The 21873-nt window shown below is 50.4% G+C and overlaps 1 protein-coding gene and 1 long non-coding RNA gene across 10 annotated transcripts in view; one reads left to right on the top strand and one right to left on the bottom strand.

Annotated features, from left to right (window-relative positions):
* The first annotated feature begins 2141 nt into the window (after nucleotides 1-2141).
* Nucleotides 2142-21873, top strand: part of LOC121079571 (trichohyalin-like) — a 36445-nt gene continuing 16713 nt past the window's right edge. Inside the window, exons 1-6 of one of the 9 annotated variants that reach the window (XM_040577075.1) lie at nucleotides 2142-2618; nucleotides 3210-3452; nucleotides 7653-7895; nucleotides 12829-13067; nucleotides 18039-18133; nucleotides 20333-20575. In XM_040577075.1, coding sequence (XP_040433009.1) covers nucleotides 2382-2618; nucleotides 3210-3452; nucleotides 7653-7895; nucleotides 12829-13067; nucleotides 18039-18057 — 981 coding nt within the window. In that variant the 5' untranslated portion in view covers nucleotides 2142-2381 and the 3' untranslated portion in view covers nucleotides 18058-18133; nucleotides 20333-20575. Of the gene's footprint in view, nucleotides 2619-3209; nucleotides 3453-7652; nucleotides 7896-12828; nucleotides 13072-18038; nucleotides 18134-20332; nucleotides 20576-21873 lie in introns of all 9 variants that reach the window. The other 8 variants (XM_040577072.1, XM_040577068.1, XM_040577071.1 and 5 more) reach the window with 8 other exon arrangements.
* LOC121079576 lies at nucleotides 7961-10497 on the bottom strand. The gene is made up of 2 exons (XR_005825090.1): nucleotides 10090-10497; nucleotides 7961-8486 (listed from the first exon to the last, which is right to left on the bottom strand). It is a non-coding gene; the product is annotated as an uncharacterized LOC121079576 (long non-coding RNA).

Below are 21873 nucleotides of genomic sequence, written 5' to 3' on the forward strand. Positions count from 1 at the left end.
GAGGCAGTTCTGAAGGGCAGAAGAGTCCAGAAAGGCTGGGCACTCCTCAGGAAGGAAATCTTAAAGGTTCGGGAGAGGTCTGTCCCCACATGCCCAAAGACGAGCTGGTGTGGAAGAAGACTGGCCTGGTGGAACAGGGAGTTGCGATTCGAGCTTAGGAGAAAAAAGAGGGTTTATGATCTTTGGAAAAGAGGGCAGGCCACTCAGAAGGACTATAAGGATGTTGTAAGGATGTGTAGGGACAAAATTAGAAAGGCCAAAGCTCATCTGGAGCTCAATCTGGCTACTGCTGTTAAAGATAACAGAAAATGTTTTTATAAATACATTAACACGAAAAGGAGGACTAAGGAGAATCTCCATCCTTCACTGGATGCAGGGGGAAACTTAGTGACGAGAGATGAGGAAAAGGCTGAGGTGCTTAATGCCTTCTTTGCTTCAGTCTTTAGTGGCAAGACCAGTTGTTCTCTAGATACCCAGTACCCTGAGCTGATGGAAGAGGATGGGGAGCAGGATGTGGCCCTCACAATCCACGAGGAAATGGTTGGCAACCTGCTGCAGCACTTAGATGTATGCAAGTCGATGGGGCCGGATGGGATCCACCCGAGGGTGCTGAGAGAACTGGTGGAAGAACTGGCCAAGCCGCTTTCCATCATTTATCAACAGTCCTGGCTATCAGGGGAGGTCCCAGTCAACTGGCAGCTAGCAAATGTGACGCCCATCTACAAGAAGGGCCGGAAGGTTGACCCGGGAAACTACAGGCCAGTTAATTTGACCTCAGTGCCAGGGAAGCTCATGGAGCAGATTATCTTGAGTGTCATCACGCGGCACTTGCAGGGCAGCCAGGCGATCAGGCCCAGTCAGCATGGGTTTATGAAGGGCAGGTCCTGCTTGACGAACCTGATCTCCTTCTCTGACAAAGTGACGCGCTTGGTGGATGAGGGAAAGGCTGTGGATGTGGTCTACCTTGACTTCAGTAAGGCTTTTGACACCGTTTCCCACAGCATTCTCCTTGAGAAACTGGCTGCTCTTGGCTTGGACTGGCATACCTTCATTGGGTTAGAAACTGGTTGGGTAGCCGGGCCCAAAGAGTTGTGGTGAATGGAGTTAAATCCAGTTGGAGGCTGGTCACTAGTGGAGTCCACCAGAGCTCAGCACTGGGGCCAGTTCTCTTTAATATCTTTATCGTTGATCTGGATGAGGGGATCGAGTGCACTCTCAGTAAGTTTGCAGATGACACCAAGCTAAGTGCGTGTGTCGATCTGCTCGAGGGTAGGAAGGCTCTGCAGGAGGATCTGGATAGGCTGGAGCGATGGGCTGAGATCAACTGTATGAAGTTCAACAAGGCCAAGTGCCGGGTCCTGCACCTGGGGCACAACAACCCCAAGCAGCGCTACAGGCTGGGAGATGAGTGGTTAGAAAGCTGCCTGGCCGAGAAGGACCTGGGAGTGTTGGTTGATAGTTGGCTGAATATGAGCCAGCAGCATGCTCAGGTGGCCAAGAAGGCCAACAGCATCCTGGCTTGCATAAGAAGCAGTGTGGCCAGCAGGTCTAGGGAAGTGATTGTCCCCCTGTACTCGGCTCTGGTGAGGCCGCACCTCGAGTACTGTGTTCAGTTTTGGGCCCCTCGCTACAGGAAGGACATCGAGTTGCTCAAGCGAGTCCAAAGAAGGGCAACGAAGCTGGTGAGGGGTCTGGAGAACAAGTCTTACGAGGAGCGGCTGAGGGAGCTGGGATTGTTCAGCCTGGAGAAGAGGAGGCTCAGGGGCCACCTTAACGCACTATACAGGTACCTTAAAGGAGGCTGTAGAGAGGTGGGGGTTGGTCTATTCTCCCATGTGCCTGGTGACAGGATGAGGGGTAATGGGCTAAAGTTGTGCCAGGGGAGGTTTAGGTTGGATATTAGGAAAAACTTCTTTACTGAAAGGGTTGTTAGGCATTGGAATAAGCTGCTCAGGGAAGTGGTACAGTCACCATCCCTGGAGGTCTTTAAAAGTCGTTTAGATGTAGAGCTTAGTGATATGGTTTGGTGGAGGACTTGTTAGTGTTAGGTCAGAGGTTGGACTAGGTGATCTTCGAGTTCTCTTCCAACCTAGATGATTATGTGATTCTGTGGTACCTAGAGCTGAATGTCTCTCAGACAGAATCCCAAACATTTCCAGAAGCTTCCCTGCGGGAGGCGATGGTAGCTAGCAGGCATGCTGCAGCTACCTCCAAAGTAGGGCCAAAATTGTGAGAGACCTAAGCTTATCTGTCCCACCCTGGGATGACAATGAGCATAATCTGTGCAAAAAGTAGAGTATTATAGTCTTCTATGTTTAGCATGTACTTCCTTAATGTCATTATCTTATTAAGAGTTAACTTTAATGTTCATTTTATAAAGAATGAAGAAAAAGGTTTCACTTTGGGCACCGCAGACTTCAAGATTCTGTTCTGATGCCCAAAGAGGATTTGGCACACCGTGGGTATGCTGCTTTTGTTCAGAACTAAGGCATGTAGGCCAAACTTTTCCAGTGTGCTCCAGGCAGCTGGCAGGACACCGTGGGGCAGGACAGCCCAGCCGTGAGCTCGAGAGAGCTGGGCCATGGACGTCATGGATGTGGAGCTTCTCAGGGGCACAGGTATGGTGGAACCAAAAGACAGTGTTCATCTCCAGGGGAAAGAGTGAGAAGTCCGCCCTGTGGCACTTGGGGACTCATGGACTGGCACATGCACCACCTCGCTCAGGACCAAGCATGGGGACCCAGCTCGTTGGGAAGCCAAGGACAGGGACCGTGAGCACATGGCAACCCTGTGCTGTCAGGGGCAGTGCATATTGTGACCCACAGTGGTGCTAGGCAACCGCCATGTCCCAGTGCAGGGCTGACAGGCACAGCCTCAGTCACCCTCAAGCCAGAGCTGGCTCCAGCCCAGCCCTGTGGCTCCCAACAGGGTCCTGGGGCACCAGTGCAGGTGGGTTCGAGCTGGATGGTCTTTAAGGACCCTTCCAACCCCAGCCATTGTAGGATTCTATGAGGGAGGCAGTGCACAGGGAAAATGGGGTGGGGTGCTGATGTCTGAAAAAAGCAAAGAAACAACAAAACTAAGAGGAGGATTCAAAGTAACAAAAGTGGTAGGATTGAAGGAAAGACCAAAGAAAGAAAAGGTCATAATGAAAAGAAAGAACCAAACAAAACAAAATCAAACAAAAACTGTCTATTCCATTGTTGCAGGGTTGGGAACGTACACCGATGGACACAAAGGAACTAGAGCAACAGCCTTGGAGGAGTTTGAGGCAGCAACCCGAGGGTTCAGCTCTGTTCAGAGAATGCCAAAAGGAAGGGCTCAATGAAATGCTTGGAAAGAGCCTTAAGGGGCAAACAGAACCAGACGTCAACAACTGGAGAAAAACCTGGGGAAGCTCCGTGCAATTTGAGCTAATCCGTGAGAGCTACAGGACATGCAGACACAGGCAGGTAAAAAAAAAGCAGACGGGTATGCTGCTTTTCCAGAACTTGTGCAGGTGACAGAGAGTTTTTCCTAAGTACAATGTGGTGGAGGCAAAGGTAGCTACCGGGCATGTAGCAACCTCCAAATTAGCCAAAATTCTCTGTTACCTAGCCTAGAGGGATCCAAGTTTAGGATCCACAACGAAAAAATCTCTCTTGGAGGAAGCCAAATCTTTTTTTCTAGAAGCATGCCGAGGTGAGAAGGCAAGGGTAGCTACCAGGCATACACTTCCGTCTAAACTTGTCCAAAGTTGTGGTGTCCCTGCCCTGAAGGGCTTTGCAGCTGGTCCCCAGAGCTAAATGTGTCTCAGGCAGAATCCCAAACGTTTGCAGAAGCTTCCCTGGAGGAGGCAATGGTAGCTAGCAGGCATGCAGCTCCCTCCAAAGTAGAGCCAAAATTGTGAGGGACTTAAGGCGGAGGGGTCTTCAGGTGGTGTTGACAAGCAGTTCTGTATTTGGAGCTAGCCCAAAAGTTTTTCAAATCATGATCAGCGAAGGGAAGTGAAGGTACCCAGGCAGGTACCTCCCTCCAAAATTGGCCAAAGTTGTCAGGTACCTACCCTGAAGCGATCTGAGGAGATGCTCAGAAACGAAATCTGTATGTGGAGGTAGCCACAAAGTTTTGGCAAACAAGACGAGCCAGAGGCAAGAGAAGTCTCTTGGCATGCACCTCCCTCCAAAGCTGGCCAATGTTCTCGGGTCCATAGCCTGAAGGGGTCTGTGGACTGAATCCACAAGTGACTCTCTCTAAATGAGGCCCAAAACTTTCTCCAAGTATGCCTGGGAGGAGGAACGGGTAGCTACTGGGCATGCACATACTTCCCAATTTGGCCAAAGTTCAGGTAGATACCCCATACGGGTATGCTGCTTTTCCAGAACTTGTGCAGGTGACAGAGAATTTTTCCTAAGTACAATGTGGTGGAGGCAAAGGTAGCTACCGGGCATGTAGCAACCTCCAAATTAGCCAAAATTCTCTGTTACCTAGCCTAGAGGGATGCGAGTTTAGGATCCACAAAGAAAAAATCTCTCTTGGAGGAAGCCAAATCTTTTTTCTAGAAGCATGCCGAGGTGAGAAGGCAAGGGTAGCTACCAGGCATACACTTCCGTCTAAACTTGGCCAAAGTTGTGGTGTCCCTGCCCTGAAGGGCTTTGCAGCTGGTCCCCAGAGCTAAATCTGTCTCAGGCAAAATCCCCAACGTTTGCAGAAACTTCCCTGGAGGAGGCAATGGTAGCTAGCAGGCATGCAGCTCCCTCCAAAGTAGAGCCAAAATTGTGAGGGACCTAACGCGGAGGGGTCTTCAGGTGGTATTGAGAAGCTGTTGTGTATTGGGAGCTGGGTCAAAAGTTTTTCAAATCATGATCAGCGAAGGGAAGTGAAGGTACCCAGGCAGGAACCTCCCTCCAAAATTGGCCAAAGTTCTTGGGTACCAAGCCTGAAGCGATCTGAGCAGAGAATCCCAAACGAAATCTGTATGTGGAGGTAGCCACAAAGTTTTGGCAAACAAGATCAGCCAGCTGTGTGGCATCCAGGGCAGTATTCATAGCACAGGCAGTTTGTCTGTGGTCTTGGACAGTAGCTACATGTGTCTTTATGGTGTCTGGGAGGCCACAGATAAGTGGGAGTTAACCTTGCCAGTTGAATCAGGGCTGGCTTTGGGGATCTCCGTAAGAGATCCTTCTCCTGCATCGCTTGTATGCAGGCTGGTTTTTGAACAGATGCATCCAAATCGGAGAACCCTGAGGTCTTCATGACAAGGGATTCTCCTCTTTCTTGTGGGTCTATTCCACTGACCCGATAGGCAGCTAAAATGAATCTGTGCCACTAACCCAAAAGGCAGTTAACACATTTCTAAACGTATAAATGCTATCGCAGGTATTCCTCACCAAAGTGAAGGTGAAGGTGCAGAGCTTACCAAGGAGGTGTCCCTGTCTTGGTGGAGAAGGAGCACAGAACATCGACTGCCTCTTCTAGGTTTTCAATTATTTCTTCTCCCCTCCCCCCCCCTCCCCAGCTCTCCCTTTTTTCCTCACTCTAAGGTTTTCCTATCATGAATTTTTTCACCACTACCTGCTAACACTTTTATATCCTAAGCTTATCTGTCCGTGGCTGCGCGGGGCTTGGACTGGCGTACGCTTCGCTGGGTTAGAAACTGGCTGGATAGCCGGGCCCAGAGAGTTGTGGTGAATGGAGTCAAATCTGGTTGGAGGCTGGTCACAAGTGGTGTCCCCCAGGGCTCGGTACTGGGGCTGGTCCTCTTTAATATCTTTATCGATGATCTGGATGAGGGCGTCCAGTGCACCCTCAGTAAGTTTGCAGATGACACCAAGCTAAGTGCGTGTGTCGATCTGCTCGAGGGCAGGAAGGCTCTGCAGGAGGATCTGGATAGGCTGGAGCGATGGGCTGAGGTCAACTGCATGAAGTTCAACAAGGCCAAGTGCCGGGTCCTGCACCTGGGGCGCAACAACCCCAAGCAGCGCTACAGGCTGGGAGATGAGTGGTTGGAAAGCTGCCTGGCCGAGAAGGACCTGGGAGTATTGGTTGATAGCCGGCTGAATATGAGCCAGCAGTGTGCTCAGGTGGCCAAGAAGGCCAACAGCATCCTGGCCTGTATAAGAAGCAGTGTGGCCAGCAGGTCTAGGGAAGTGATTGTCCCCCTGTACTCGGCTCTGGTGAGGCCGCACCTTGAGTACTGTGTTCAGTTTTGGGCCCCTCGCTACAGGAAGGACATGGACGTGCTCGAGCGAGTCCAGAGAAGGGCGACCAAGCTGGTGAGGGGTCTGGAGAACAAGTCTTACGAGGAGCGGCTGAGGGAGCTGGGTTTGTTCAGCCTGGAGAAGAGGAGGCTCAGGGGCGACCTTATCGCTCTCTACAGTTACCTTAAAGGAGGCTGTAGTGAGGTGGGGGTTGGTCTGTTCTCCCACGTGCCTGGTGACAGGACGAGGGGGAATGGGCGAAAGTTGCGACAGGGGAGTTTTAGGTTGGATGTTAGGAAGTACTTCTTTACCGAAAGGGTTATTAAGTATTGGAACGGGCTGCCCAGGGAGGTGGTGGAGTGACCATCCCTGGAGGTCTTTAAAAGACGTTTAGATGTAGAGCTTAGCGATATGGTTTAGTGGAGTGCTTAGTGTTAGGTCGGAGGTTGGACTCGATGATCTTGAGGTCTCTTCCAACCTAGAAATCTGTGTCTGTGTGTCTGTGCCTGTGTCTGTCCCACCCTGGGATGACAATGAGCATAATTTGGGCAAAAAGTTGAGTATTATAGTCTTCTATGTTTAGCATGTACTTCCTTAATGTCATTATCTTATTAAGAGTTAACTTTAATGTTCATTTTATAAAGAATGAAGAAAAAGGTTTCACTTTGGGCACCGCAGACTTCAAGATTCTGTTCTGATGCCCAAAGAGGGTTTGGCACACCGTGGGTATGCTGCTTTTGTTCAGAACTAAGGCATGTAGGCCAAACTTTTCCAGTGTGCTCCAGGCAGCTGGCAGGACACCGTGGGGCAGGACAGCCCAGCCGTGAGCTCGAGAGAGCTGGGCCATGGACGTCATGGATGTGGAGCTTCTCAAGGGCACAGGTATGGTGGAACCAAAAGACAGTGTTCATCTCCAGGGGAAAGAGTGAGAAGTCCGCCCTGTGGCACTTGGGGACTCATGGACTCGCACATGTACCACCTCGCTCAGGACCAAGCATGGGGACCCAGCTCGTTGGGAAGCCAAGGACAGGGACCGTGAGCACATGGCAACCCTGTGCTGTCAGGGGCAGTGCATATTGTGACCCACAGTGGTGCTAGGCAACCGCCATGTCCCACTGCAGGGCTGACAGGCACAGCCTCAGTCCCCCTCAAGCCAGAGCTGGCCCCAGCCCAGCCCTGTGGCTCCCAACAGGGTCCTGGGGCACCAGTGCAGGTGGGTTCGAGCTGGATGGTCTTTAAGGTCCCTTCCAACCCCAGCCATTGTAGGATTCTATGAGGGAGGCAGTGCACAGGGAAAATGGGGTGGGGTGCTGATGTCTGAAAAAAGCAAAGAAACAACAAAACTAAGAGGAGGATTCAAAGTAACAAAAGTGGTAGGATTGAAGGAAAGACCAAAGAAAGAAAAGGTCATAATGAAAAGAAACAACCAAACAAAACAAAATCAAACAAAAACTGTCTATTCCATTGTTGCAGGGTTGGGAACGTACACCGATGGACACAAAGGAACTAGAGCAACAGCCTTGGAGGAGTTTGAGGCAGCAACCCGAGGGTTCAGCTCTGTTCAGAGAATGCCAAAAGGAAGGGCTCAATGAAATGCTTGGAAAGAGCCTTAAGGGGCAAACAGAACCAGACGTCAACAACTGGAGAAAAACCTGGGGAAGCTCCGTGCAATTTGAGCTAATCCGTGAGAGCTACAGGACATGCAGACACAGGCAGGTAACAAAAAAGCAGACGGGTATGCTGCTTTTATCCAGAACTTGTGCAGGTAACAGAGAAAATGGCATAAGTACAATGCGGTGGAGGCAAAGGTAGCTACCGGGCATGTAGCAACCTCCAAATTAGCCAAAATTCTCTGTTACCTAGCCTAGAGGGATCCAAGTTTAGGATCCACAACGAAAAAATCTCTCTTGGAGGAAGCCAAATCTTTTTTTCTAGAAGCATGCCAAGGTGAGAAGGCAAGGGTAGCTACCAGGCATACACTTCCGTCTAAACTTGTCCAAAGTTGTGGTGTCCCTGCCCTGAAGGGCTTTGCAGCCGGTCCCCAGAGCTAAATGTGTCTCAGGCAGAATCCCCAACGTTTGCAGAAGCTTCCCTGGAGGAGGCAATGGTAGCTAGCAGGCATGCAGCTCCCTCCAAAGTAGAGCCAAAATTGTGAGGGACTTAACGCGGAGGGGTCTTCAGGTGGTGTTGACAAGCAGTTCTGTATTTGGAGCTAGCCCAAAAGATTTTCAAATCATGATCAGCGAAGGGAAGTGAAGGTACCCAGGCAGGTACCTCCCTCCAAAATTGTCCAAAGTTGTCAGGTACCTACCCTGAAGCGATCTGAGGAGATGCTCACAAACGAAATCTGTATGCGGAAGTAGCCACAAAGTTTTGGCAAACAAGATGAACCAGAGGCAAGAGAAGCCTCTTGGCATGCACCTCCCTCCAAAGCTGGCCAAAGTTCTCAGGTCCGTAGCCTGAACGGGTCTGTGGACTGACTCCACAAGTGACTCTCTCTGGATGAGGCCCAAAAATCTCTCCAAGTATGCCTGGGAGGAGGAACGGGTAGCTACTAGGCATGCACATACTTCCCAATTTGGCCAAAGTTCAGGTAGATACCCCATACGGGTATGCTGCTTTTATCCAGATCTTCAGCAGGTAACAGAGAATTTTTCCTAAGTACAATGTGCTGGAGGCAAAGGTAGCTACCGGGCATGTAGCAACCTCCAAATTAGCCAAAATTCTCTGTTACCTAGCCTAGAGGGATCCAAGTTTAGGATCCACAACGAAAAAATCTCTCTTGGAGGAAGCCAAATCTTTTTTCTAGAAGCATGCCGAGGTGAGAAGGCAAGGGTAGCTACCAGGCATACACTTCCGTCTAAACTTGTCCAAAGTTGTGGTGTCCCTGCCCTGAAGGGCTTTGCAGCTGGTCCCCAGAGCTAAATCTGTCTCAGGCAGAATCCCCAACATTAGCAGAAGCTTCCCTGGAGGAGGCAATGGTAGCTAGCAGGCATGCAGCTCCCTCCAAAGTAGAGCCAAAATTGTGAGGGACTTAAGGCGGAGGGGTCTTCAGGTGGTATTGACAAGCGGTTCTGTATTTGGAGCTAGCCCAAAAGTTTTTCAAATCATGATCAGCGAAGGGAAGTGAAGGTACCCAGGCAGGAACCTCCCTCCAAAATTGGCCAAAGTTCTTGGGTACCAAGCCTGAAGGGGTCTGCGGACCGAATGCACAAGTCCCTCTCTCTCCGGAAGAGGCCCCAAAATTTCACCAAGTATGCCTGGGAGGAGGAACGGGTAGCTACTGGGCATGCACGTACTTCCCAATTTGGCCAAAGTTCAGGTAGATACCCCATACGGGTATGCTGCTTTTATCCAGAACTTGTGCAGGTGACAGAGAATTTTTCCTAAGTACAATGTGGTGGAGGCAAAGGTAGCTACCGGGCATGTAGCAACCTCCAAATTAGCCAAAATTCTCTGTTACCTAGCCTAGAGGGATCCAAGTTTAGGATCCACAACGAAAAAATCTCTCTTGGAGGAAGCCAAATCTTTTTTCTAGAAGCATGCCGAGGTGAGAAGGCAAGGGTAGCTACCAGGCATACACTTCCGTCTAAACTTGTCCAAAGTTGTGGTGTCCCTGCCCTGAAGGGCTTTGCAGCTGGTCCCCAGAGCTAAATCTGTCTCAGGCAGAATCCCCAACATTTGCAGAAGCTTCCCTGGAGGAGGCAATGGTAGCTAGCAGGCATGCAGCTCCCTCCAAAGTAGAGCCAAAATTGTGAGGGACTTAACGCGGAGGGGTCTTCTGGTGGTATTGACAAGCAGTTCTGTATTTGGAGCTAGCCCAAAAGTTTTTCAAATCATGATCAGCGAAGGGAAGTGAAGGTACCCAGGCAGGAACCTCCCTCCAAAATTGGCCCAAGTTCTGAGGTACCTAGCCTGAAGCGATCTGAGGACAGCATCCCAAACTAAATCAGTATGTGGAGGTAGCCACAAAGTTCTGGCAAACAAGATGAGCCAGCTGTGTGGCATCCAGGGCAGTATTCATAGCACAGGCAGTTTGTCTGTGGTCTTGGACAGTAGCTACATGTGTCTTTATGGTGTCTGGGAGGCCACAGATAAGTGGGAGTTAACCTTGCCAGTTGAATCAGGGCTGGCTTTGGGGATCTCCGTAAGAGATCCTTCTCCTGCATCGCTTGTATGCAGGCTGGTTTTTGAACAGATGCATCCAAATCGGAGAACCCTGAGGTCTTCATGACAAGGGATTCTCCTCTTTCTTGTGGGTCTATTCCACTGACCCGATAGGCAGCTAAAATGAATCTATGCCACTAACCCAAAAGGCAGTTAACACATTTCTAAACGTATATATGCTATTGCAGGTATTCCTCACCAAAGTGAAGGTGAAGGTGCAGAGCTTACCAAGGAGGTGTCCCTGTCTTGGTGGAGAAGGAGCACAGAACATCGACTGCCTCTTCTAGGTTTTCAATTATTTCTTCTCCCCTCCCCCCCCCTCCCCAGCTCTCCCTTTTTTCCTCACTCTAAGGTTTTCCTATCATGAATTTTTTCACCACTACCTGCTAACACTTTTATATCCTAAGCTTATCTGTCCGTGGCTGCGCGGGGCTTGGACTGGCGTACGCTTCGCTGGGTTAGAAACTGGCTGGATAGCCGGGCCCAGAGAGTTGTGGTGAATGGAGTCAAATCTGGTTGGAGGCTGGTCACAAGTGGTGTCCCCCAGGGCTCGGTACTGGGGCTGGTCCTCTTTAATATCTTTATCGATGATCTGGATGAGGGCGTCCAGTGCACCCTCAGTAAGTTTGCAGATGACACCAAGCTAAGTGCGTGTGTCGATCTGCTCGAGGGCAGGAAGGCTCTGCAGGAGGATCTGGATAGGCTGGAGCGATGGGCTGAGGTCAACTGCATGAAGTTCAACAAGGCCAAGTGCCGGGTCCTGCACCTGGGGCGCAACAACCCCAAGCAGCGCTACAGGCTGGGAGATGAGTGGTTGGAAAGCTGCCTGGCCGAGAAGGACCTGGGAGTATTGGTTGATAGCCGGCTGAATATGAGCCAGCAGTGTGCTCAGGTGGCCAAGAAGGCCAACAGCATCCTGGCCTGTATAAGAAGCAGTGTGGCCAGCAGGTCTAGGGAAGTGATTGTCCCCCTGTACTCGGCTCTGGTGAGGCCGCACCTTGAGTACTGTGTTCAGTTTTGGGCCCCTCGCTACAGGAAGGACATGGACGTGCTCGAGCGAGTCCAGAGAAGGGCGACCAAGCTGGTGAGGGGTCTGGAGAACAAGTCTTACGAGGAGCGGCTGAGGGAGCTGGGTTTGTTCAGCCTGGAGAAGAGGAGGCTCAGGGGCGACCTTATCGCTCTCTACAGTTACCTTAAAGGAGGCTGTAGTGAGGTGGGGGTTGGTCTGTTCTCCCACGTGCCTGGTGACAGGACGAGGGGGAATGGGCGAAAGTTGCGACAGGGGAGTTTTAGGTTGGATGTTAGGAAGTACTTCTTTACCGAAAGGGTTATTAAGTATTGGAACGGGCTGCCCAGGGAGGTGGTGGAGTGACCATCCCTGGAGGTCTTTAAAAGACGTTTAGATGTAGAGCTTAGCGATATGGTTTAGTGGAGTGCTTAGTGTTAGGTCGGAGGTTGGACTCGATGATCTTGAGGTCTCTTCCAACCTAGAAATCTGTGTCTGTGTGTCTGTGCCTGTGTCTGTCCCACCCTAGGATGACAATGAGCATAATTTGGGCAAAAAGTTGAGTATTATAGTCTTCTATGTTTAGCATGTACTTCCTTAATGTCATTATCTTATTAAGAGTTAACTTTAATGTTCATTTTATAAAGAATGAAGAAAAAGGTTTCACTTTGGGCACCGCAGACTTCAAGATTCTGTTCTGATGCCCAAAGAGGATTTGGCACACCGTGGGTATGCTGCTTTTGTTCAGAACTAAGGCATGTAGGCCAAACTTTTCCAGTGTGCTCCAGGCAGCTGGCAGGACACCGTGGGGCAGGACAGCCCAGCCGTGAGCTCGAGAGAGCTGGGCCATGGACGTCATGGATGTGGAGCTTCTCAAGGGCACAGGTATGGTGGAACCAAAAGACAGTGTTCATCTCCAGGGGAAAGAGTGAGAAGTCCGCCCTGTGGCACTTGGGGACTCATGGACTCGCACATGTACCACCTCGCTCAGGACCAAGCATGGGGACCCAGCTCGTTGGGAAGCCAAGGACAGGGACCGTGAGCACATGGCAACCCTGTGCTGTCAGGGGCAGTGCATATTGTGACCCACAGTGGTGCTAGGCAACCGCCATGTCCCAGTGCAGGGCTGACAGGCACAGCCTCAGTCCCCCTCAAGCCAGAGCTGGCCCCAGCCCAGCCCTGTGGCTCCCAACAGGGTCCTGGGGCACCAGTGCAGGTGGGTTCGAGCTGGATGGTCTTTAAGGTCCCTTCCAACCCCAGCCATTGTAGGATTCTATGAGGGAGGCAGTGCACAGGGAAAATGGGGTGGGGTGCTGATGTCTGAAAAAAGCAAAGAAACAGCAAAACTAAGAGGAGGATTCAAAGTAACAAAAGTGGTAGGATTGAAGGAAAGACCAAAGAAAGAAAAGGTCATAATGAAAAGAAACAACCAAACAAAACAAAATCAAACAAAAACTGTCTATTCCATTGTTGCAGGGTTGGGAACGTACACCGATGGACACAAAGGAACTAGAGCAACAGCCTTGGAGGAGTTTGAGGCAGCAACCCGAGGGTTCAGCTCTGTTCAGAGAATGCCAAAAGGAAGGGCTCAATGAAATGCTTGGAAAGAGCCTTAAGGGGCAAACAGAACCAGACGTCAACAACTGGAGAAAAACCTGGGGAAGCTCCGTGCAATTTGAGCTAATCCGTGAGAGCTACAGGACATGCAGACACAGGCAGGTAACAAAAAAGCAGACGGGTATGCTGCTTTTATCCAGAACTTCTGCAGGTAACAGAGAAAATGGCATAAGTACAATGCGGTGGAGGCAAAGGTAGCTACCGGGCATGTAGCAACCTCCAAATTAGCCAAAATTCTCTGTTACCTAGCCTAGAGGGATCCAAGTTTAGGATCGACAACGAAAAAATCTCTCTTGGAGGAAGCCAAATCTTTTTTTCTAGAAGCATGCCAAGGTGAGAAGGCAAGGGTAGCTACCAGGCATACACTTCCGTCTAAACTTGTCCAAAGTTGTGGTGTCCCTGCCCTGAAGGGCTTTGCAGCCGGTCCCCAGAGCTAAATGTGTCTCAGGCAGAATCCCCAACGTTTGCAGAAGCTTCCCTGGAGGAGGCAATGGTAGCTAGCAGGCATGCAGCTCCCTCCAAAGTAGAGCCAAAATTGTGAGGGACTTAACGCGGAGGGGTCTTCAGGTGGTGTTGACAAGCAGTTCTGTATTTGGAGCTAGCCCAAAAGATTTTCAAATCATGATCAGCGAAGGGAAGTGAAGGTACCCAGGCAGGTACCTCCCTCCAAAATTGTCCAAAGTTGTCAGGTACCTACCCTGAAGCGATCTGAGGAGATGCTCACAAACGAAATCTGTATGCGGAAGTAGCCACAAAGTTTTGGCAAACAAGATGAACCAGAGGCAAGAGAAGCCTCTTGGCATGCACCTCCCTCCAAAGCTGGCCAAAGTTCTCAGGTCCGTAGCCTGAACGGGTCTGTGGACTGACTCCACAAGTGACTCTCTCTGGATGAGGCCCAAAAATTTCTCCAAGTATGCCTGGGAGGAGGAACGGGTAGCTACTAGGCATGCACATACTTCCCAATTTGGCCAAAGTTCAGGTAGATACCCCATACGGGTATGCTGCTTTTATCCAGATCTTCAGCAGGTAACAGAGAATTTTTCCTAAGTACAATGTGCTGGAGGCAAAGGTAGCTACCGGGCATGTAGCAACCTCCAAATTAGCCAAAATTCTCTGTTACCTAGCCTAGAGGGATCCGAGTTTAGGATCCACAAAGAAAAAATCTCTCTTGGAGGAAGCCAAATCTTTTTTTCTAGAAGCATGCCGAGGTGAGAAGGCAAGGGTAGCTACCAGGCATACACTTCCGTCTAAACTTGTCCAAAGTTGTGGTGTCCCTGCCCTGAAGGGCTTTGCAGCTGGTCCCCAGAGCTAAATGTGTCTCAGGCAGAATCCCCAACATTTGCAGAAGCTTCCCTGGAGGAGGCAATGGTAGCTAGCAGGCATGCAGCTCCCTCCAAAGTAGAGCCAAAATTGTGAGGGACTTAAGGCGGAGGGGTCTTCAGCTGGTATTGACAAGCGGTTCTGTATTTGGAGCTAGCCCAAAAGTTTTTCAAATCATGATCAGCGAAGGGAAGTGAAGGTACCCAGGCAGGAACCTCCCTCCAAAATTGGCCAAAGTTCTTGGGTACCAAGCCTGAAGGGGTCTGCGGACCGAATGCACAAGTCCCTCTCTCTCCGGAAGAGGCCCCAAAATTTCACCAAGTATGCCTGGGAGGAGGAACGGGTAGCTACTGGGCATGCACATACTTCCCAATTTGGCCAAAGTTCGGGTAGATACCCCATACGGGTATGCTGCTTTTCCAGAACTTGTGCAGGTAACAGAGAATTTTTCCTAAGTACAATGTGGTGGAGGCAAAGGTAGCTACCGGGCATGTAGCAACCTCCAAATTAGCCAAAATTCTCTGTTACCTAGCCTAGAGGGATCCAAGTTTAGGATCCACAACGAAAAAATCTCTCTTGGAGGAAGCCAAATCTTTTTTCTAGAAGCATGCCGAGGTGAGAAGGCAAGGGTAGCTACCAGGCATACACTTCCGTCTAAACTTGTCCAAAGTTGTGGTGTCCCTGCCCTGAAGGGCTTTGCAGCTGGTCCCCAGAGCTAAATCTGTCTCAGGCAGAATCCCCAACATTAGCAGAAGCTTCCCTGGAGGAGGCAATGGTAGCTAGCAGGCATGCAGCTCCCTCCAAAGTAGAGCCAAAATTGTGAGGGACTTAAGGCGGAGGGGTCTTCAGGTGGTATTGACAAGCGGTTCTGTATTTGGAGCTAGCCCAAAAGTTTTTCAAATCATGATCAGCGAAGGGAAGTGAAGGTACCCAGGCAGGAACCTCCCTCCAAAATTGGCCAAAGTTCTTGGGTACCAAGCCTGAAGGGGTCTGCGGACCGAATCCACAAGTCCCTCTCTCTCCGGAAGAGGCCCCAAAATTTCACCAAGTATGCCTGGGAGGAGGATCGGGTAGCTACTGGGCATGCACATACTTCCCAATTTGGCCAAAGTTCAGGTAGATACCCCATATGGGTATGCTGCTTTTATCCAGAACTTGTGCAGGTGACAGAGAATTTTTCCTAAGTACAATGTGGTGGAGGCAAAGGTAGCTACCGGGCATGTAGCAACCTCCAAATTAGCCAAAATTCTCTGTTACCTAGCCTAGAGGGATCCAAGTTTAGGATCCACAACGAAAAAATCTCTCTTGGAGGAAGCCAAATCTTTTTTCTAGAAGCATGCCGAGGTGAGAAGGCAAGGGTAGCTACCAGGCATACACTTCCGTCTAAACTTGTCCAAAGTTGTGGTGTCCCTGCCCTGAAGGGCTTTGCAGCTGGTCCCCAGAGCTAAATCTGTCTCAGGCAGAATCCCCAACATTAGCAGAAGCTTCCCTGGAGGAGGCAATGGTAGCTAGCAGGCATGCAGCTCCCTCCAAAGTAGAGCCAAAATTGTGAGGGACTTAAGGCGGAGGGGTCTTCAGGTGGTATTGACAAGCGGTTCTGTATTTGGAGCTAGCCCAAAAGTTTTTCAAATCATGATCAGCGAAGGGAAGTGAAGGTACCCAGGCAGGAACCTCCCTCCAAAATTGGCCAAAGTTCTTGGGTACCAAGCCTGAAGGGGTCTGCGGACCGAATGCACAAGTCCCTCTCTCTCCGGAAGAGGCCCCAAAATTTCACCAAGTATGCCTGGGAGGAGGAACGGGTAGCTACTGGGCATGCACGTACTTCCCAATTTGGCCAAAGTTCAGGTAGATACCCCATACGGGTATGCTGCTTTTATCCAGAACTTGTGCAGGTGACAGAGAATTTTTCCTAAGTACAATGTGGTGGAGGCAAAGGTAGCTACCGGGCATGTAGCAACCTCCAAATTAGCCAAAATTCTCTGTTACCTAGCCTAGAGGGATCCGAGTTTAGGATCCACAACGAAAAAATCTCTCTTGGAGGAAGCCAAATCTTTTTTCTAGAAGCATGCCGAGGTGAGAAGGCAAGGGTAGCTACCAGGCATACACTTCCGTCTAAACTTGTCCAAAGTTGTGGTGTCCCTGCCCTGAAGGGCTTTGCAGCTGGTCCCCAGAGCTAAATCTGTCTCAGGCAGAATCCCCAACATTTGCAGAAGCTTCCCTGGAGGAGGCAATGGTAGCTAGCAGGCATGCAGCTCCCTCCAAAGTAGAGCCAAAATTGTGAGGGACTTAACGCGGAGGGGTCTTCCGGTGGTATTGACAAGCAGTTCTGTATTTGGAGCTAGCCCAAAAGTTTTTCAAATCATGATCAGCGAAGGGAAGTGAAGGTACCCAGGCAGGTACCTCCCTCCAAAATTGGCCAAAGTTGTCAGGTACCTACCCTGAAGCGATCTGAGCAGAGGATCACAAACGAAATCTGTATGCGGAGGTAGCCACAAAGTTTTGGCAAACAAGATGAGCCAGAGGCAAGAGAAGCCTCTTGGCATGCACCTCCCTCCAAAGCTGGCCAATGTTCTCGGGTCCGTAGCCTGAAGGGGTCTGTGGACTGACTCCACAAGTGACTCTCTCTGGATGAGGCCCAAAAATTTCTCCAAGTATGCCTGGGAGGAGGATCGGGTAGCTACTGGGCATGCACGTACTTCCCAATTTGGCCAAAGTTCAGGTAGATACCCCATACGGGTATGCTGCTTTTATCCATAACTTCTGCAGGTGACAGAGAATTTTTCCTAAGTACAATGTGGTGGAGGCAAAGGTAGCTACCGGGCATGTAGCAACCTCCAAATTAGCCAAAATTCTCTGTTACCTAGCCTAGAGGGATGCGAGTTTAGGATCCACAAAGAAAAAATCTCTCTTGGAGGAAGCCAAATCTTTTTTCTAGAAGCATGCCGAGGTGAGAAGGCAAGGGTAGCTACCAGGCATACACTTCCGTCTAAACTTGGCCAAAGTTGTGGTGTCCCTGCCCTGAAGGGCTTTGCAGCTGGTCCCCAGAGCTAAATCTGTCTCAGGCAAAATCCCCAACGTTTGCAGAAACTTCCCTGGAGGAGGCAATGGTAGCTAGCAGGCATGCAGCTCCCTCCAAAGTAGAGCCAAAATTGTGAGGGACCTAACGCGGAGGGGTCTTCAGGTGGTATTGACAAGCTGTTGTGTATTGGGAGCTGGGTCAAAAGTTTTTCAAATCATGATCAGCGAAGGGAAGTGAAGGTACCCAGGCAGGAACCTCCCTCCAAAATTGGCCAAAGTTCTTGGGTACCAAGCCTGAAGCGATCTGAGCAGAGAATCCCAAACGAAATCTGTATGTGGAGGTATCCACAAAGTTTTGGCAAACAAGATGAGCCAGCTGTGTGGCATCCAGGGCAGTATTCATAGCACAGGCAGTTTGTCTGTGGTCTTGGACAGTAGCTACATGTGTCTTTATGGTGTCTGGGAGGCCACAGATAAGGGGGAGTTAACCTTGCCAGTTGAATCAGGGCTGGCTTTGGGGATCTCCGTAAGAGATCCTTCTGCATCGCTTGTATGCAGGCTGGTTTTTGAACAGATGCATCCAAATCGGAGAACCCTGAGGTTTTCATGACAAGGGATTCTCCTCTTTCTTGTGGGTCTATTCCACTGACCCGATAGGCAGCTAAAATGAATCTATGCCACTAACCCAAAAGGCAGTTAACACATTTCTAAACGTATAAATGCTATCGCAGGTATTCCTCACCAAAGTGAAGGTGAAGGTGCAGAGCTTACCAAGGAGGTGTCCCTGTCTTGGTGGAGAAGGAGCACAGAACATCGACTGCCTCTTCTAGGTTTTCAATTATTTCTTCTCCCCTCCCCCCCCCTCCCCAGCTCTCCCTTTTTTCCTCACTCTAAGGTTTTCCTATCATGAATTTTTTCACCACTACCTGCTAACACTTTTATATCCTAAGCTTATCTGTCCGTGGCTGCGCGGGGCTTGGACTGGCGTACGCTTCGCTGGGTTAGAAACTGGCTGGATAGCCGGGCCCAGAGAGTTGTGGTGAATGGAGTCAAATCTGGTTGGAGGCTGGTCACAAGTGGTGTCCCCCAGGGCTCGGTACTGGGGCTGGTCCTCTTTAATATCTTTATCGATGATCTGGATGAGGGCGTCCAGTGCACCCTCAGTAAGTTTGCAGATGACACCAAGCTAAGTGCGTGTGTCGATCTGCTCGAGGGCAGGAAGGCTCTGCAGGAGGATCTGGATAGGCTGGAGCGATGGGCTGAGGTCAACTGCATGAAGTTCAACAAGGCCAAGTGCCGGGTCCTGCACCTGGGGCGCAACAACCCCAAGCAGCGCTACAGGCTGGGAGATGAGTGGTTGGAAAGCTGCCTGGCCGAGAAGGACCTGGGAGTATTGGTTGATAGCCGGCTGAATATGAGCCAGCAGTGTGCTCAGGTGGCCAAGAAGGCCAACAGCATCCTGGCCTGTATAAGAAGCAGTGTGGCCAGCAGGTCTAGGGAAGTGATTGTCCCCCTGTACTCGGCTCTGGTGAGGCCGCACCTTGAGTACTGTGTTCAGTTTTGGGCCCCTCGCTACAGGAAGGACATGGACGTGCTCGAGCGAGTCCAGAGAAGGGCGACCAAGCTGGTGAGGGGTCTGGAGAACAAGTCTTACGAGGAGCGGCTGAGGGAGCTGGGTTTGTTCAGCCTGGAGAAGAGGAGGCTCAGGGGCGACCTTATCGCTCTCTACAGTTACCTTAAAGGAGGCTGTAGTGAGGTGGGGGTTGGTCTGTTCTCCCACGTGCCTGGTGACAGGACGAGGGGGAATGGGCGAAAGTTGCGACAGGGGAGTTTTAGGTTGGATGTTAGGAAGTACTTCTTTACCGAAAGGGTTATTAAGTATTGGAACGGGCTGCCCAGGGAGGTGGTGGAGTGACCATCCCTGGAGGTCTTTAAAAGACGTTTAGATGTAGAGCTTAGCGATATGGTTTAGTGGAGTGCTTAGTGTTAGGTCGGAGGTTGGACTCGATGATCTTGAGGTCTCTTCCAACCTAGAAATCTGTGTCTGTGTGTCTGTGCCTGTGTCTGTCCCACCCTAGGATGACAATGAGCATAATTTGGGCAAAAAGTTGAGTATTATAGTCTTCTATGTTTAGCATGTACTTCCTTAATGTCATTATCTTATTAAGAGTTAACTTTAATGTTCATTTTATAAAGAATGAAGAAAAAGGTTTCACTTTGGGCACCGCAGACTTCAAGATTCTGTTCTGATGCCCAAAGAGGATTTGGCACACCGTGGGTATGCTGCTTTTGTTCAGAACTAAGGCATGTAGGCCAAACTTTTCCAGTGTGCTCCAGGCAGCTGGCAGGACACCGTGGGGCAGGACAGCCCAGCCGTGAGCTCGAGAGAGCTGGGCCATGGACGTCATGGATGTGGAGCTTCTCAAGGGCACAGGTATGGTGGAACCAAAAGACAGTGTTCATCTCCAGGGGAAAGAGTGAGAAGTCCGCCCTGTGGCACTTGGGGACTCATGGACTCGCACATGTACCACCTCGCTCAGGACCAAGCATGGGGACCCAGCTCGTTGGGAAGCCAAGGACAGGGACCGTGAGCACATGGCAACCCTGTGCTGTCAGGGGCAGTGCATATTGTGACCCACAGTGGTGCTAGGCAACCGCCATGTCCCAGTGCAGGGCTGACAGGCACAGCCTCAGTCACCCTCAAGCCAGAGCTGGCCCCAGCCCAGCCCTGTGGCTCCCAACAGGGTCCTGGGGCACCAGTGCAGGTGGGTTCGAGCTGGATGGTCTTTAAGGTCCCTTCCAACCCCAGCCATTGTAGGATTCTGTGAGGGAGGCAGTGCACAGGGAAAATGGGGTGGGGTGCTGATGTCTGAAAAAAGCAAAGAAACAGCAAAACTAAGAGGAGGATTCAAAGTAACAAAAGTGGTAGGATTGAAGGAAAGACCAAAGAAAGAAAAGGTCATAATGAAAAGAAACAACCAAACAAAACAAAATCAAACAAAAACTGTCTATTCCATTGTTGCAGGGTTGGGAACGTACACCGATGGACACAAAGGAACTAGAGCAACAGCCTTGGAGGAGTTTGAGGCAGCAACCCGAGGGTTCAGCTCTGTTCAGAGAATGCCAAAAGGAAGGGCTCAATGAAATGCTTGGAAAGAGCCTTAAGGGGCAAACAGAACCAGACGTCAACAACTGGAGAAAAACCTGGGGAAGCTCCGTGCAATTTGAGCTAATCCGTGAGAGCTACAGGACATGCAGACACAGGCAGGTAACAAAAAAGCAGACGGGTATGCTGCTTTTATCCAGAACTTGTGCAGGTGACAGAGAATTTGTCCTAAGTACAATGTGGTGGAGGCAAAGGTAGCTACCGGGCATGTAGCAACCTCCAAATTAGCCAAAATTCTCTGTTACCTAGCCTAGAGGGATCCAAGTTTAGGATCGACAACGAAAAAATCTCTCTTGGAGGAAGCCAAATCTTTTTTTCTAGAAGCATGCCAAGGTGAGAAGGCAAGGGTAGCTACCAGGCATACACTTCCGTCTAAACTTGTCCAAAGTTGTGGTGTCCCTGCCCTGAAGGGCTTTGCAGCCGGTCCCCAGAGCTAAATGTGTCTCAGGCAGAATCCCCAACGTTTGCAGAAGCTTCCCTGGAGGAGGCAATGGTAGCTAGCAGGCATGCAGCTCCCTCCAAAGTAGAGCCAAAATTGTGAGGGACTTAACGCGGAGGGGTCTTCAGGTGGTGTTGACAAGCAGTTCTGTATTTGGAGCTAGCCCAAAAGATTTTCAAATCATGATCAGCGAAGGGAAGTGAAGGTACCCAGGCAGGTACCTCCCTCCAAAATTGTCCAAAGTTGTCAGGTACCTACCCTGAAGCGATCTGAGGAGATGCTCACAAACGAAATCTGTATGCGGAAGTAGCCACAAAGTTTTGGAAAACAAGATGAACCAGAGGCAAGAGAAGCCTCTTGGCATGCACCTCCCTCCAAAGCTGGCCAAAGTTCTCAGGTCCGTAGCCTGAACGGGTCTGTGGACTGAATCCACAAGTGACTCTCTCTGGATGAGGCCCAAAAATTTCTCCAAGTATGCCTGGGAGGAGGAACGGGTAGCTACTGGGCATGCACATACTTCCCAATTTGGCCAAAGTTCAGGTAGATACCCCATACGGGTATGCTGCTTTTATCCAGATCTTCAGCAGGTAACAGAGAATTTTTCCTAAGCACAATGTGGTGGAGGCAAAGGTAGCTACCGGGCATGTAGCAACCTCCAAATTAGCCGAAATTCTCTGTTACCTAGCCTAGAGGGATCCGAGTTTAGGATCCACAACGAAAAAATCTCTCTTGGAGGAAGCCAAATCTTTTTTCTAGAAGCATGCCGAGGTGAGAAGGCAAGGGTAGCTACCAGGCATACACTTCCGTCTAAACTTGTCCAAAGTTGTGGTGTCCCTGCCCTGAAGGGCTTTGCAGCTGGTCCCCAGAGCTAAGTGTGTCTCAGGCAGAATCCCCAACATTAGCAGAAGCTTCCCTGGAGGAGGCAATGGTAGCTAGCAGGCATGCAGCTCCCTCCAAAGTA

This window comes from Cygnus olor, chromosome 17 (genome assembly GCF_009769625.2).
Source record: "Cygnus olor isolate bCygOlo1 chromosome 17, bCygOlo1.pri.v2, whole genome shotgun sequence".
In the NCBI taxonomy this organism is placed as follows: domain Eukaryota; kingdom Metazoa; phylum Chordata; class Aves; order Anseriformes; family Anatidae; genus Cygnus; species Cygnus olor.